Source organism: Microchirus variegatus, assembly GCF_963457635.1.
Source record: "Microchirus variegatus genome assembly, chromosome: 10".
In the NCBI taxonomy this organism is placed as follows: domain Eukaryota; kingdom Metazoa; phylum Chordata; class Actinopteri; order Pleuronectiformes; family Soleidae; genus Microchirus; species Microchirus variegatus.
Genome location: NC_139811.1, coordinates 206,923 through 224,436, shown reverse-complemented (window position 1 = coordinate 224,436; position 17,514 = coordinate 206,923). Strand labels below are relative to the sequence as shown.

At 43.4% G+C, this 17,514-nt stretch overlaps 2 protein-coding genes across 3 annotated transcripts in view; one reads left to right on the top strand and one right to left on the bottom strand.

Annotated features, from left to right (window-relative positions):
* Positions 1–11,089: 11,089 nt before the first annotated feature.
* On the top strand, positions 11,090–12,470 carry maptb (microtubule-associated protein tau b; the record flags this gene model as incomplete). Its single annotated transcript, XM_083896447.1, has 7 exons — positions 11,090–11,111; positions 11,351–11,427; positions 11,504–11,653; positions 11,742–11,823; positions 11,920–12,029; positions 12,140–12,280; positions 12,361–12,470. 7 exons carry the CDS (start codon positions 11,090–11,092, stop codon positions 12,391–12,393), a joined length of 615 nt encoding a protein of 204 aa, XP_083752573.1. The 3' UTR covers positions 12,394–12,470.
* Positions 12,471–13,413: 943 nt separating this feature from the next.
* Positions 13,414–17,514, bottom strand: part of kpnb1 (karyopherin (importin) beta 1) — a 17,360-nt gene continuing 13,259 nt past the window's right edge. For both annotated transcript variants that reach the window (XM_083896931.1, XM_083896932.1), the window contains 4 exons: positions 17,321–17,426; positions 16,840–16,954; positions 14,389–14,550; positions 13,414–14,188 (listed from right to left, as the gene is read on the bottom strand). In XM_083896931.1, the coding sequence (XP_083753057.1) occupies position 14,188; positions 14,389–14,550; positions 16,840–16,954; positions 17,321–17,426 (384 nt within the window). In that variant the 3' untranslated portion in view covers positions 13,414–14,187. The remainder of the gene's footprint in view (positions 14,189–14,388; positions 14,551–16,839; positions 16,955–17,320; positions 17,427–17,514) is intronic.

Genomic DNA, 17,514 nt, shown 5'->3' with positions numbered 1-17,514 from the left:
ATCCACATGTAGACCACAAATCCACATGTATACCACAAATCCACATGTAGACCACAATCCACATGTAGACCATACATCCACATGTAGACCACAAATCCACATGTAGACCATAAATCCACATGTAGACCATACATCCACATGTAGACCACAAATCCACATGTATACCACAAATCCACATGTAGACCACAATCCACATGTAGACCATACATCCACATGTAGACCACAAATCCACATGTAGACCATAAATCCACATGTAGACCATACATCCACATGTAGACCACAAATCCACATGTATACCACAAATCCACATGTAGACCACAATCCACATGTAGACCATACATCCACATGTAGACCACAATCCACATGTAGACCATAAATCCACATGTAGACCATACATCCACATGTAGACCACAAATCCACATGTAGACCATAAATCCACATGTAGACCACAATCCACATGTAGACCATACATCCACATGTAGACCACAATCCACATGTAGACCATAAATCCACATGTAGACCATACATCCACATGTAGACCACAAATCCACATGTAGACCATAAATCCACATGTAGACCACAATCCACATGTAGACCATACATCCACATGTAGACCACAATCCACATGTAGACCATAAATCCACATGTAGACCATACATCCACATGTAGACCACAAATCCACATGTAGACCATAAATCCACATGTAGACCACAATCCACATGTAGACCATACATCCACCTGTGGATCCCTCACCTGAGGTTCTCCCTGAGGTTTCTATCTTTTTTCCCTGGTAGTTTTTCCTGACCCTCGTTGAAGGTCTAAGGACAGAGGATGTGACCAATCCTGTGAAGTCTTTGAGATAAACTGTGTTTGTAAACTGTGGGCTATACAAATAAAGATTGACTGATTGTTGTTGTTGTTGTTGACTCCTCAAAAGGCTGGAGGAGTTGCTAACATGGACCTGCGTGAAAATCAAGCCCATAAAGTCCTGAAGTGTTTCAATCTGGAAGGGGGTCAAGGGTCAGGGGTCAGGGTTCTCCTGGTAGAGGGAGAACCTGTAACTGTTCTACCTACCATATGTTTCCATTCATTCATTCATTCATTCATTCATTCATTCATTCATTCATTAGTTCATTCATTAGTTTGTTCATTCATTCGTTTTCCTCAGTCAAGGTTCACTTCCTGTTTCCTCCTCAGTTTTGTTTTCTGTTTAAACGTGAACTTCCTGTCTCTTCTTCTTCTTCTTCTTTGTAAATGAAAACTTTGGGGATAAACTGAGCTGTGACACTTTTGATTCAGAGTGAAAACACAACACACACAACACACACACACACACACACACACACACACACACACACACACACACACACAAACACACAGGATTTTAAGGGTAAAAACCCCTGAACTTAGAGAGTCATTAAAGCTGGGGGGGTTTCAGTTTCCAGGATGAAGGTTTATTTAAACAGAGTTCATCAGAACCACAATTACCAAACTGAGGGAGAACCAGATCTACACAGACCAGGACCTCAAAGACCTCCAGGACCTCAAAGACCTCCAGGACCTCAAAGACCTCCAGGACCTCAAAGACCTCCAGGACCTCAAAGACCTCCAGGACCTCAAAGACCTGCAGGACCTTCAAAGACCTGCAGCAGCAGAACAAAGGTGGGTTTGTTTCTTTCAAACAGCTGCAGAAGTTAGACTTTAGAGTAAAAAACCTAACTTTGGGTTTAGTTTAGTTTATCCAGGTGAGATGATTCAAACCTGGAGGAAAATAGATGAAAGCTTCATCATTACAACAGACATGAGATATGAACCAGACTTAGACCTGAAGTTAACTGAATAATCAGACTTAAACCTGAAGTTAACTGAATAATCAGACTTAAACCTGAAGTTAACTGAATAATCAGACTTAAACCTGAAGTTAACTGAATAATCAGACTTAAACCTGAAGTTAACTGGATAAGTTAGCTCAGAGCGTTGTTGGTTTGGTCTCAGTGGAAACAACGTTCACGTTTCCACTGAGCGAGTTTTGTGACGTGAAGATGACGAGCGTCGACTTCAGGTGGAAACAGACGATCGGAGGCGATGATGATGATGATGATGATGATGATGATGAAGATGATGGTGATGATGATGATGGTGATGGTGATGGTGATGATGATGATGGTGATGATGATGGTGATGACGCGGTCATGTGACTGAGTTAAGTTTCGTTTCAGGGTCCAGTTTCAGCTCAGAGTGGAATAAAGATCATGAGTCACTTCTAACTTTCACAGTTTTCATTAAACTTCACTCAGAACGACTGAGGTCTGAGGTGGAAACATCTCAAACGTCTCAAACGTCTCAAACGTCTCAAACGTCTCAAACGTCCTCGAGTTTCCGCTCTGACTCTGAAAGGAAAACGATGACAAACGGCAACTGAGTCACATGACGCGTCTGAAACACATAAATATTAACAACGATTCGCTAATGAAACAAACTCAGGTCAGAAATCGTCTTTGATGGTTTCATGATCAACTGACAGGCTGATCACACGATCACAGATTCACTCTGATCTTCTTTGTTTGGACCAGGACCTTCTGAAGACCAGGACCTTCTGAAGACCAGGACCTTCTGAAGACCAGGACCTGCTACAGACCAGGACCTTCTGAAGACCAGGACCTTCTGAAGACCAGGACCGTCTGAAGACCAGGACCTTCTGAAGACCAGGACCTGATGGCACCCTCTGTGATTTTTCTTGTTCTTCTGCAGCTGTGTGGCCTCCAGCTGATGGTGGTTGCTATGCCAACTTGTAGGATGCGGGAGAACCTGGTCCGGAACAGCCACCACCTGCTCAGAGACCTGGTAAGACCAGAACCTGGACCTGTGCACCATCAGCATCTTCAGCCTGCTTTCAGCTGTTTCCTGTCTGTCCTGTAGGGGGAGCCATTTCCTGTCCACTGCCTGCAATACAACGTCAACATCTCCTTCCCAGACTCCGCCCTCCCTGCAACCACAGCCACTCGCTCTCAGGTAAGTCTTTGATCTCACCTGAGCCTCTCAGCCAATCACAAAGCTGGTTGTTATTTCAATTACCAATCTTGAATCATGACATCTGATTGGTTTCCTGCAGTGCCGCCGGGCATTATGGGTAATATACGAGACCCTCAACAAGACACAGCAGATCCTCCAGAACAATGACTTACCTGTCGGAGAGGGCGGAGTCAACTGGGACGAAGGGAAACTCGACACCTTCATGAACCTTCAGGAGAGACTGTTGGAGGAGGGGAGCTGTGTGAGTCATTCACTCATTCATCCATTCATTCATTCACTCACTCATTCATTCATTCACTCATTCATTCACTCATTCACTCACCCATTCACTCATTCATTCATTCATTCACTCACCCACCCATTCACTCATTCATTCACTCATTCACTCATTCACTCACTCATTCACTCATTCATTCACTCATTCACCCATTCACTCATTCATTCATTCATTCACTCACCCACCCATTCACTCATTCATTCACTCATTCACTCACTCACTCATTCACTCACTCGTTCATCCATTCATTCATTCACTCACTCACTCATTCATTCATTCTTCAGTACGTTCACCCTTTAATTCATTCTTTCTGTCTTCAGCTCTCCACTGGTCCACAGGTTGTGTCGTCTTATTTCAGTAACGTGTCAACTGTTCTGCAACACAAGGTACACACACACACACACACACACACCCCCACACACACACACACACACACACACACACACACACACACACACACACACACACACACACACACACACACACACACCCCCACACACACACACACACACACCCACACACACACACACACACACACACCCCCACACACACACACCCCCACACACACACACCCCCACACACACACACGCACACACACACACACACACACGCTCACACACACACACACACGCACTCACACACACACACGCACTCACACACACACACACTAACACAGTCAGTCAGCTGAGTGGGCGTGTCTCTGTGTGTCACTCAGGAAAGCGCTGCCTGTGGTTGGATGGCTCTGAGGAGAGACGTCCTCAGGGTCCTAAAGATCGTCCTTCACAAACACCTCAGCTGTTTCCTTTAATTCATCTTTATTTATTTATTTTACCTTTGTTTATTTATTTATTTTATCTTTATTTATCTATTTATTTTATCTTTATTTATCTATTTATTTTATCTTTATTTATCTATTTATTTTATCTTTATTTATCTATTTATTGTATCTTTATTTATTTATTTATTTATATATTTATTCATCTGTTTGTCTTTGTTTAGTCTTTTTTATTATTATTTTTTTTTACATATTTTGACACTTTTGTATTTTGGTCGTTTTTGTTACTGAAACTTAAATAAAAAGTAAAGCATTCTAAAAATGGATGTTACTACACACACACACAGACACACAGACACACACACACACACACATTAGACAAAATTTTAATAAATAGTTCAATGATCTAAATATTAACATAAACTAGTATTAAAACTAAATCATATTAACACTAAATATTCATATTAAATATTTAATTAAATATTCACGTATTATATTATGTGAATTACAAGAAAATTGAAACAAGAAATTAGCTTAGCATTAGCCCCAGTCGAGTGGTTAGCTTAGCATTAGCACAAAGAGAGCAGATTTTTGTTTATCTTTGTATTTCACAGTCAGTGTTGGGGAGTAACGAATTACATGTAACGATGTTAAGTATTTTAATTACAAAATGTACGTAATTGTGAAAATATGTCATTAAATTACAGTTGCTTTTGGAAATTTCAATGATTACAACTTAGTTACATTTGAAAAAAAATTTGCCACAAACGCTCGGATTCATCAGTTTTTTCTTCCCCATGGATTCATGTTTGTTTTTAATTTTTTTTAAATCAACATCCTCCAAAACTGAGGCTTGTGATTGGCTCTCTCTGGTCATGTGTCATTCAGACTCAACCGACAAACCGTACGGCGTCAGACTCAGCAGCGATAATGTCGACAGCGCACAAGATGTTCCTGGAAATACAAAAAACACTTCATACAGACGGAGCAGAACCTGGTCCAGACCAGTTTAATCATAACATCTGATATAAAAGCGCAGCTGTTTCACTATTTAACTCATTAACAGCTGACGTCACCAAAGTCCAGTGAAACTGGATCAGAGCATTTGTACAGAGTGAGAGATCGAGATGATCCACTGATGTTTACTTTCTCTGTGAGTGTGTTTGTCTACAGATGTTCAGCTGCTCAGTGTCAGGAGGTTATTTATTAGACTATAGACTGTTTACCTTTATATACAGTGAAAGGGTTAAGGCACTGAAAGAAGTTGTGCGCTCGCAGCAAGACACATAATTTACCTTAATGTGACCATGAATAAATGAATTGTTTCGCCTGTTATGTGTTAAACACAAATGTTGAGTAGGTCGACTCTGTTTTCTCACATTTAAAAAGGTCTTTGTACAGAGACAACATAACATTTGCTTGTAGCTACATCACCTAAAAAACACCAGAACCTATTTTCATACAAACATCCAGCCTCACTTTCAATAAAACACACACTGGCATTTTATAATTGTGATCAGTGAAATATATGAAAACAATATAAAACACAGTTTAAAACAACAGTTGTTGTTGCTTTAAAGGTTCATATTTAAAAGAAGCTCAATGTAGAAAATTAAAATCAGCCTCTTGTCATATTTGCAGCAACACTGTTGTTGTTCAGGCTGTGATCAGGTTTTTTTGTATCACTTATACTATCTTTATTAAAACAACCTGCTTCTCTTGACTGAAATCAGCCCAGGAAGTGAGTCTCCTTCACAGTACTGACCTACTTTAGTGAGGAAGTGAGTCTCCTTCACAGTACTGACCTACTTTAGTGAGGAAGTGAGTCTCCTTCACAGTACTGACCTACTTTAGTGAGGAAGTGAGTCTCCTTCACAGCACAGACCTACTTTAGTGAGGAAGTGAGTCTCCTTCACAGTACTGACCTACTTTAGTGAGGAAGTGAGTCTCCTTCACAGTACAGACCTACTTTAGTGAGGAAGTGAGTCTCCTTCACAGCACAGACCTACTTTAGTGAGGAAGTGAGTCTCCTTCACAGTACTGACCTACTTTAGTGAGGAAGTGAGTCTCCTTCACAGTACTGACCTACTTTAGTGAGGAAGTGAGTCTCCTTCACAGTACAGACCTACTTTAGTGAGGAAGTGAGTCTCCTTCACAGTACAGACCTACTTTAGTGAGGAAGTGAGTCTCCTTCACAGTACAGACCTACTTTAGTGAGGAAGTGAGTCTCCTTCACAGTACAGACCTACTTTAGTGAGGAAGTGAGTCTCCTTCACAGTACAGACCTACTTTAGTGAGGAAGTGAGTCTCCTTCACAGTACAGACCTACTTTAGTGAGGAAGTGAGTCTCCTTCACAGCACAGACCTACTTTAGTGAGGAAGTGAGTCTCCTTCACAGCACAGACCTACTTTAGTGAGGAAGTGAGTCTCCTTCACAGCACAGACCTACTTTAGTGAGGAAGTGAGTCTCCTTCACAGCACTGACCTACTTTAGTGAGGAAGTGAGTCTCCTTCACAGCACAGACCTACTTTAGTGAGGAAGTGAGTCTCCTTCACAGCACTGACCTACTTTAGTGAGGAAGTGAGTCTCCTTCACAGCACTGACCTACTTTAGTGAGGAAGTGAGTCTCCTTCACAGTACAGACCTACTTTAGTGAGGAAGTGAGTCTCCTTCACAGTACAGACCTACTTTAGTGAGGAAGTGAGTCTCCTTCACAGTACAGACCTACTTTAGTGAGGAAGTGAGTCTCCTTCACAGCACAGACCTACTTTAGTGAGGAAGTGAGTCTCCTTCACAGCACAGACCTACTTTAGTGAGGAAGTGAGTCTCCTTCACAGCACAGACCTACTTTAGTGAGGAAGTGAGTCTCCTTCACAGCACAGACCTACTTTAGTGAGGAAGTGAGTCTCCTTCACAGCACAGACCTACTTTAGTGAAGAAGTGAGTCTCCTTCACAGCACAGACCTACTTTAGTGAGGAAGTGAGTCTCCTTCACAGCACAGACCTACTTTAGTGAAGAAGTGAGTCTCCTTCACAGCACAGACCTACTTTAGTGAGGAAGTGAGTCTCCTTCACAGCACTGACCTACTTTAGTGAGGAAGTGAGTCTCCTTCACAGCACAGACCTACTTTAGTGAGGAAGTGAGTCTCCTTCACAGCACAGACCTACTTTAGTGAGGAAGTGAGTCTCCTTCACAGCACAGACCTACTTTAGTGAGGAAGTGAGTCTCCTTCACAGTACAGACCTACTTTAGTGAGGAAGTGAGTCTCCTTCACAGCACAGACCTACTTTAGTGAAGAAGTGAGTCTCCTTCACAGCACAGACCTACTTTAGTGAGGAAGTGAGTCTCCTTCACAGCACAGACCTACTTTAGTGAGGAAGTGAGTCTCCTTCACAGCACAGACCTACTTTAGTGAGGAAGTGAGTCTCCTTCACAGCACAGACCTACTTTAGTGAGGAAGTGAGTCTCCTTCACAGCACAGACCTACTTTAGTGAGGAAGTGAGTCTCCTTCACAGTACAGACCTACTTTAGTGAAGAAGTGAGTCTCCTTCACAGCACAGACCTACTTTAGTGAGGAAGTGAGTCTCCTTCACAGCACAGACCTACTTTAGTGAGGAAGTGAGTCTCCTTCACAGCACAGACCTACTTTAGTGAGGAAGTGAGTCTCCTTCACAGCACAGACCTACTTTAGTGAGGAAGTGAGTCTCCTTCACAGCACAGACCTACTTTAGTGAGGAAGTGAGTCTCCTTCACAGCACAGACCTACTTTAGTGAAGAAGTGAGTCTCCTTCACAGCACAGACCTACTTTAGTGAGGAAGTGAGTCTCCTTCACAGCACAGACCTACTTTAGTGAAGAAGTGAGTCTCCTTCACAGCACAGACCTACTTTAGTGAGGAAGTGAGTCTCCTTCACAGCACTGACCTACTTTAGTGAGGAAGTGAGTCTCCTTCACAGCACAGACCTACTTTAGTGAGGAAGTGAGTCTCCTTCACAGCACAGACCTACTTTAGTGAGGAAGTGAGTCTCCTTCACAGCACAGACCTACTTTAGTGAGGAAGTGAGTCTCCTTCACAGTACAGACCTACTTTAGTGAGGAAGTGAGTCTCCTTCACAGCACAGACCTACTTTAGTGAAGAAGTGAGTCTCCTTCACAGCACAGACCTACTTTAGTGAGGAAGTGAGTCTCCTTCACAGCACAGACCTACTTTAGTGAGGAAGTGAGTCTCCTTCACAGCACAGACCTACTTTAGTGAGGAAGTGAGTCTCCTTCACAGCACAGACCTACTTTAGTGAGGAAGTGAGTCTCCTTCACAGCACAGACCTACTTTAGTGAGGAAGTGAGTCTCCTTCACAGTACAGACCTACTTTAGTGAAGAAGTGAGTCTCCTTCACAGCACAGACCTACTTTAGTGAGGAAGTGAGTCTCCTTCACAGCACAGACCTACTTTAGTGAGGAAGTGAGTCTCCTTCACAGCACAGACCTACTTTAGTGAGGAAGTGAGTCTCCTTCACAGCACAGACCTACTTTAGTGAGGAAGTGAGTCTCCTTCACAGCACAGACCTACTTTAGTGAGGAAGTGAGTCTCCTTCACAGTACTGACCTCAGGTCAGACATATGGTTAAAACAAGTAACAGAAGTTCAGTCTGGTTGAGTCTTTTATTATGTTGTTTTTATAAAGTCTTAAGCTAAAGGTTTATCACACTAAAGGTCTTAGATGTGAAAATGGTTAACAGTTGAGAGATTTCATTCAAAATTAAGAAAAGTAATCAAAATGTAATCAAATGTAATTAGTTACATTACTTTGAGAAAGTAATTGAAATAGTTACACTACTATTACATTTTCAACAGGGTAACTTGTAATTGTAACCAACTACATTTCCAAAGTAATCTTCCAAACACTGTTCACAGCAGTGACACAGCACTGCAGGTAACCATGGAAACAGCAACCTCATCTCCCAGCATGCAACAGTAATAAAGCACTCCCCCCCCCCCTCACTGAGACAAGCAGCAGGGTGGAGACGAAGACGGACGGACGGCAACTACTGCAGAGCGTGGAGGTAAGACGGAGACAGAAGGACAGAAGGAGACAAGAGACAGAAGGAGACAGAAGGACAGAAGGAGACAAGAGACAGAAGGAGACAGAAGGACAGAAGGAGACAAGAGACAGAAGGAGACAGAAGGAGACAAGAGACAGAAGGAGACAAGAGACAGAAGGAGACAGAAGGACAGAAGGAGACAAGAGACAGAAGGAGACAGAAGGACAGAAGGAGACAAGAGACAGAAGGAGACAGAAGGACAGAAGGAGACAAGAGACAGAAGGAGACAGAAGGAGACAAGAGACAGAAGGAGACAAGAGACAGACGGAGACAGAAGGACAGAAGGAGACAAGAGACAGAAGGAGACAGAAGGACAGAAGGAGACAGAAGGAGACAAGAGACAGAAGGAGACAAGAGACAGAAGGAGACAAGAGACAGACGGAGACAGAAGGACAGAAGGAGACAAGAGACAGAAGGAGACAGAAGGACAGAAGGAGACAGAAGGAGACAAGAGACAGAAGGAGACAAGAGACAGACGGAGACAGAAGGACAGAAGGAGACAAGAGACAGAAGGAGACAGAAGGACAGAAGGAGACAGAAGGAGACAAGAGACAGAAGGAGACAAGAGACAGAAGGAGACAGAAGGACAGAAGGAGACAAGAGACAGAAGGAGACAGAAGGACAGAAGGAGACAAGAGACAGAAGGAGACAGAAGGACAGAAGGAGACAAGAGACAGAAGGAGACAGAAGGACAGAAGGAGACAGAAGGAGACAGAAGGACAGAAGGAGACAAGAGACAGAAGGAGACAGAAGGAGACAAGAGACAGAAGGAGACAAGAGACAGAAGGAGACAGAAGGAGACAGAAGGAGACAAGAGACAGAAGGAGACAGAAGGAGACAGAAGGACAGAAGGACAGAAGGAGACAAGAGACAGACGAGGAGAGAGAGAAAACAGAGACCATCATCATCATCATCATCATCATCATCATCATCCTCAGCTCACTGTCTCCCCCTGCAGGACTGATGATGGATGGAGACTCCGCCCACGCACACCTGGGACAACAGGTGATGGGAGGTGGGTGTGGCCAGACAATTATGAGGCGGAATGGTTTCGCAGTTGCCATGGTAACAAACTGGCGACGCTAACGAGACACTGTTACTGACACTAAGACCAGAGCTAATGACAGTTAGCACACCGACGCTAACATGACAGCACTTATGACCGTTAGCATGCTAATGCTAACATGACAGCACAAATTGCATTTAACACACTAAAATGACAACACTAATGATAGGTAGCACGCTAACACTAACATGACAGTTACCACACCAACATGACAATTAGCATGCTAACATGAAAGCATAAATGACAGTTAGCACGCTAACATGACAGCACTATTGACATTTAGCACGCTAACATGACAACACTAATGACAATTAGCATGCTAACATGAAAGCATAAATGACAGTTAGCACGCTAACATGACAGCACTATTGACATTTAGCACGTTAACATGACAACACTAATCACAGCATGCTAACATGACAACACTAATGACAGCACGCTAACATGAAAGCACAAATGACAGTTAGCATGCTAACATGACAACACTAATGACAGCATGCTAACATGACAACATCCTCCCCTCTTGACTGGACACTTCGCTCCCTGGTTGCCATGGAAACTGAGTGTGTTAATGACAAAGTAACATTGTTACCCTGGTGACACGCCCACCTCGACTGCCTGACCTTTGACTTCCTGTAAACATGGACTTTTTTTCTTTTGTTTTGCAGAAAACTTGAACGTGAGGGAAAGTGAAGAAGAACGAGTGAAGGTCACATGACCTCTTCTTTGGGTTATGTGGGCGGAGTCATTTATCTTCATTTGCATAATCTTTATAAACAAACAGTAATTATTGTTTTTCAGGCCTCCAGGACAGCAGGGGGCGCTAGAGCAGCCAGGATGATCTCAGACAGGAGTACAGGTACTACTTGACTACAGTACTACTTTACTACAGTACTACAGTACTACATTACTACATTACTACATTACTACTTTACTACAGTACTACAGAACTACATTACTACAGTACGACAGTACTACAATACTAGAGTATTACAGTAAATATATTCCTACGGTACTACTACAGTATTACTACAGTACTACTACAGTACTACTACAGTACTACTACAGTACTACTACAGTACTACCTCTCCCCCTCAGAGTCAGAGTTCAGTCCAGTTTCCAGCATCAGTTCGTCTCCAGTTCGTCCATCGACTCCAAACAAAGACGTGAAAAAGGTAAAAACAGATGTTTGTCTGAAGTTGTTGACGTCACAAACTTGAATTGTGTTGTGTTTACGCTGATGTCCTGCAGGTGGCGCTGGTGAGGACTCCTCCAAGATCTCCTGGATCTGCTCGAGGGCGGATGTCACCTCTCCCCGCCCACCCCACACCTGACCTCAGCAACGTCAGGTCAAAGGTCGGATCCACAGAAAACCTGAAACACACACCTGGAGGGGGCAAGGTAACACACACACACACACACACTCACATATATATATATAAAAATATATATACTGTATATTTGTACATAGGGTACTGTCTCTCCTCAGGTTCAGATCATGAACAAGAAGATGGACGTCACTAATGTGGCTTCAAAGTGTGGCTCTAAAGTCAACATTCATCACAAACCAGGTGACACACACACACACACACACACACATACACACCTACACACACACACGTGTGGCGTGTGGTTGTCATGGTGACACTTCCTGTTCCTGTGTGCAGGTGGAGGGAAGGTGGAGATCAGATCAGAGAAAGCGGATTTCACCACAGTTCAGTCCAAAGTGGGTTCACTGGAGAACGTGACGCACACGCCAGGAGGAGGGAGGAAGAAGGTACACGCCCACATCACGCCCATCACACGCCCACATCACGCCCATCACACACCCATCACTGTGTGTCATATGTAAATACACACACATTATGCTTGTTGTCACGGTAACAGATTGAAAGTCATAAACTGACCTTCAAAGATCAGGCCAAAGCTCGGACCGACCACGGCGCCGACATCATCACACAGGTTGACTCCTCCCCTGGAAGCCTCATCGCTGCAGAAGCTCCGCCCCTCGACACTCTGGCCAATGACGTGAGAGAATACACTTGGTGACATGAAAACGACAAAAACACAACAGCACATGCTAACAAACAACTTCCTGCTCTCGACAGGTGTCAGCCTCCCTCGCCAAACAAGGCCTGTGATTGGCCCCGCCCCCTGACGTTACCAAGGAAACGACCTGATCAAAGAAAAACTTGCCATCATTACAGAAAACTGTTAGCTTAGCTTAGCATTAGACTGATCTCAACTAAGCTTAACTGACTGACACTCATAATAGTAGACCACTCACAATGCTAAGCTAGGCTAAGCACTAAAGGCTAATAAGATTACAAAAATACCCAAAATGCAGTTTGAGACCAGATGCCTGTCCACTGTTGATGTGCTTTGTATCAATAAAGTTTCTTTTTTGATCCAAACTGTTTATTTGTGTTTAATTCAATTTAAAAAAAACGGTAAAACCTTAACTCCGCCCACTTCAGAAACAATAATAACAAGGTGTGTCTTACCTGTATGATCATGTGACACAACTGCACAGGCTCCGCCTCCTGATGATTTCACCCGGGCAGACATCGCTAATGGATTTGTGCTGATCGATGTTTCCAGGTGAACTCACCTGAGCTCGGAAATAAAAGCGTTTCTCTGGAACAGGAAGTGATGTCACAACAAAACATGGCTGATCACGTGATGAGTCATTTAATCGTGTACATTTGATATAACTTTAAAGTAGAAAATACATTTTAAAAAACAAACCAAAATCACTTTCATGTCAATGTCACCGTGTTTTATTAATGTCACCGTGCAGCGCCCCCCTGTGGACGCTCCCACTGAAACCACTGAGCAGCCTCAGCTTTCAATGTTTATTGGTGGAAGTCAAGCTCCGCCCACCACGTCATCAGAAGCAGCAGCTGATTGGGGCTTTGAGTTCACTAAAGTTTCATCACGTCAACACAGGAAGTGCATTCCCCTACAAAATAAAAGCCTGCTTCACTGTGCACTCGCTTTAATTATCGGGACTGAACTCAGCGTCTGCAGTGACATTGAGGGGGAGGAGCCACGGCCGAGGGGGAGGAGCCACGGCCGAGACGCAGTGACAAAAACCCGCAAAAAAGAAGAAGAAAAGTGTCCAGAGTGACAGACGACAGAATGACAGGAACTGTGTCGGGAATGTTCACATTATTTTATTGTTTTTAATTTTATTATAGCAATGGAAAAATATAACCTCATACAAACGTCTGCGATTCTCCGGAACTTTCCAACAAAAACGCTGAGTGACCTTTTCCCAAACCAGGTGCAGCACAAATTCAACCTTTTCTTTTGGCACTCACTCCTGCAGCGAATAGACTTTTATTTTGAAGGATTTTAGTGCTGCCGTTGTAGCGTGGGCGTCGTCGGCGCCGCGGCGTCCGTCCGACCTCCGACGTCGTTTTAGTGCTCGAAGAAAAAAGAAGAAGAGGAGGAGGAGGAGGAGGAGGAGGGAAAAAACCCAAACTTTTCCACAGTCTTTGTTTTCACGTCGTGTTTTTGTCTCCGGGCGCCGAGTGACATCATTGTGATGTCATCAGTGACATCATAGCAGTGACAGATCAGTGACATCATCGTGATGTCATAGCAGAGGCCGGCGGGAGAGGCAGATTATTTTGGGGGAGTGGCTGAAAGTGAAAGGCAAGTTTGTTTTTAAAGGGGGAGGAGTCAGAGTCCAGTCCACAGGAAGGGGGAGGGGTTAGTCATCGCCTGCTGGATCTCAGGGTGGTGTGATGTCATCTCTTGCTCGCTCACGTCTCTCTCTCTCTCTCTCTCTCACACACACACACACACACACTCACTCGTCTTCTGATTCGACAAACAGAAGAGTTTAGTCCAGTGGGCGGGGCTTGTCCTCATTGTTCACTGATGTCGATCTTTCTCTCTCTCTCTCTCTCTCACCCCGACCATCGTCATCTGTAACAAACAACAACAGGACTTAGACCAGTGTGTGTGTGTGTGTGTGTGTCAGTACTGACCAGGCCTGACTCTTCAGTGTGTGTGTGTGTGTGTGTCAGTACTGACCAGGCCTGACTCTTCAGTGTGTGTGTGTGTGTGTGTCAGTACTGACCAGGCCTGACTCTTCAGTGTGTGTGTGTGTGTGTGTCAGTACTGACCAGGCCTGACTCTTCAGTTTCCTCAGCTCTTTTGTTGCCCATGTTGCCAGAGTCTTGGTCTTCGTCGTCTTTGAACGTCGACCTTCTGTTAACATCTCATTAATTGGAGGATGAAGATCAACCAGCTGCATCACGTCTTTACCAAAGGCTGTGCAGAGGTCACTGAGAGGTCACAGAGGTCACAGAGGTCACAGAGGGGGGGGGGGGGGACAGTTGAATATAAATACACCCTTCTTCATCATCATCATCATCATCATCAGGGTGATATGGACCAAAAGTCATATCTTGATATATTTTGCTTGAATAACGATAAACGATATATATCTCAATATTTTTTCCACAAAGTGAGAAATTAAATGTTCAGTCAAATATGAGTAGTTTTACTGAAAACTACTCATAATAATAAAATGAAAACATAAACACTGTATAACAACAGGAGTGCTTTTATAAATCAAAGCTCCATAAGGTGCACATTTAAATATGAAATAAGTCAATCTTTTTCTGAAATAAATAGGTTTATATGAGAAAAGCACAATATCAACATGTTTTAGTTTAACTATAAATGGCTTTAGAAAATCAAATGATAGATTTTCTTCTCTTATAAAACAAACCCTAGTAAAGGACAGCATTTAAATATAAAAACAAAATAAAGTGCTCATTTAAAGAAAAACATTTTTAAACATCAGCTTCAGATTAACTTATCTGAACAATCTTAACGTTACACAAGAAACAGACGAGCAACTCAAACATTTCCCCTCTTTTATTTTACTGTGATACACAATAGTTGTGACTGAAGCTCATTTATCTCAGGTCCATGTTCTTCATGTGAAGACACTGTTATTATTATTACACACAACTTGTCTGGAGTTTTGTTGTGTTGTTGACGCTTTTGTCTTCTGCAGCTCAGTGTCTCACACACTCTACATATTACATTTGTGCCACGTTTCAGTGGTGAAAAAGACTCATATTTCTTCCATCACTGTCTGTAACATGTTTACGACACTGAACTCTCTACAAACATCGTGGTTTTGTTGCTCGTCTGATGATTTTTATCAAACCATCTAGAAATGATTGAGCTGCTGCTTTTTCTTTAACTAACCAGACGCTGCTGCTTTCTCCATGTGAAGGGGAGTGTCTGTACATGCCCCGCCCCTCACTGTGCATGAAAGAGGGGCGGGGCCAGATGGGCGGGGCCAGAGGAGCAGTGCAGAGCTCTGGTCAGTGTCTGGAGCAGCGATCACAGCTTTAATTTGAACTATATCCATATACATGATATGGTCTAAATCACCTTTAAAAAATATATCCATATATCTTAAATATCGATATATCGCCCAGACATAGTTTTTACTTTAACACCATCGAAAAGCTACAAACACACACAGTGACACACACACACACACAATGACACGCACAGTGTCACAGTGACACACACAGTGACACACACACAATGACACGCACAGTGACACACACACAGTGACACACACACACACACAGTGACACACACAGTGACACACACAGTGACACACACACACACAGTGACACACACACACACAGTGACACACACACACAGTGACACCAGGGATTAAAACTAACTTTTTTCACCACCGTCCCGAAAAATCTTTTTTTACATTTTGAGTTGTTACTTACTGATAATATAATAAAAACACAATACATTATGTTGATAATAAATAATAATATTAATAATAATTTGTTGTATTGTAAATGACAACCAACACACACACTCACAGAACTGTGGTCTACTGGACCTTCTGCCACTACTCCACCATTTAGTGACTGTATTTAGTGTGTTATAGTCGTCATGAGAAGAGTCAAGCATTGAGATTTACATGAGGCTGTTTAGGGCTGTCAATATTACTCAAAAATGACTTTTGAAAAAACACAAATATTCTAATATCTGTATTTGAGCATGATATCAATGACACACATCTGGAGGCTTAAAATCAGTCAGACTGTCAGGTGATGACAACATGACGTCAATAACAGGACGAACTGATTCTCTCTCTCTCTCTCTCTCTCTCTCTCTCTCTCTCTCTCTCTCTCTCTCTCTCTCTCTCCTCTCTCTCTCTCTCTCTCTCTCTCTCTCTCCTCTCTCTCTCTCTCTCTCTCTCTCTCTCTCCTCTCTCCTCTCCTCTCTCTCTCTCTCTCTCTCTCTCTCTCTCTCTCTCTCTCTCTCTCTCTCTCTCTCTCTCTCTCTCTCTCTCTCTCTCTCTCTCTCTGATGTTCCACAGTGAACTCGCTCTGTTTCGACCGCTGAATTATCGGTGTATCCCTAAATATAACATCTTTATTGACAAGAACGATGTAACCGTAATAATGATGCACTTGATAATGTGACTTGTGTTTCAATCAGCACCTGGACGGTGTTAATTTAATCCCTGACTCACACACGCACACACACACACACACACACACAGTGACACACACACTCACCCTATGAGTCCAGCAGCACTGGCCACGACTCCATCAGAGTGATCTTCATCTTCAGCGATGTGATGAATGAACGACAGGATAAACTCCACCCTCGGCTGAACCAACATCACATCAGCTGCAGGGGGAGGAGTCAGGGAGGGAGAGGGGGAGGAGCTTAGACATCAACATACACTCTGTCAAATAATTACTAAATGAATGACAAACATTCTTAGTTAAAACTTTACTATACTCTTATATAAATATGTGTGTATGTGTGTCACTGTGTATGTGTGTCACTGTGTGTGTGTGTGTCGGGTCCCGCAAAATCAGTTAGCGTGTGAACGCTCGTCACCATGACGATCAGCAGCTTCCTGAGTGAAAAGGACTCGTGTTTCTGTGCGACGTCATAAAATCCTCCTGACGAACTGAGGTCAGGAAGAGGAACTGACGTCAGGTGACTGAGGGGGCGTGGTCACGTGTGTGTGTGTGTGTGTGATCTTACGGTGGACGTTCTCCTGATCACCCTTCAGACCCTGGATGATGCCGGTGTACGCCTCCAGACAACCTTCCCTCAGCTCGTTCAGGTAGTCCACCATGTCATAGTCCGTCTGCAGCACACGGGTCACAAGAGGACAACATGATGACGGGTCACATGATGACGGGTCACATGATGACGGGTCACATGATGACGGGTCA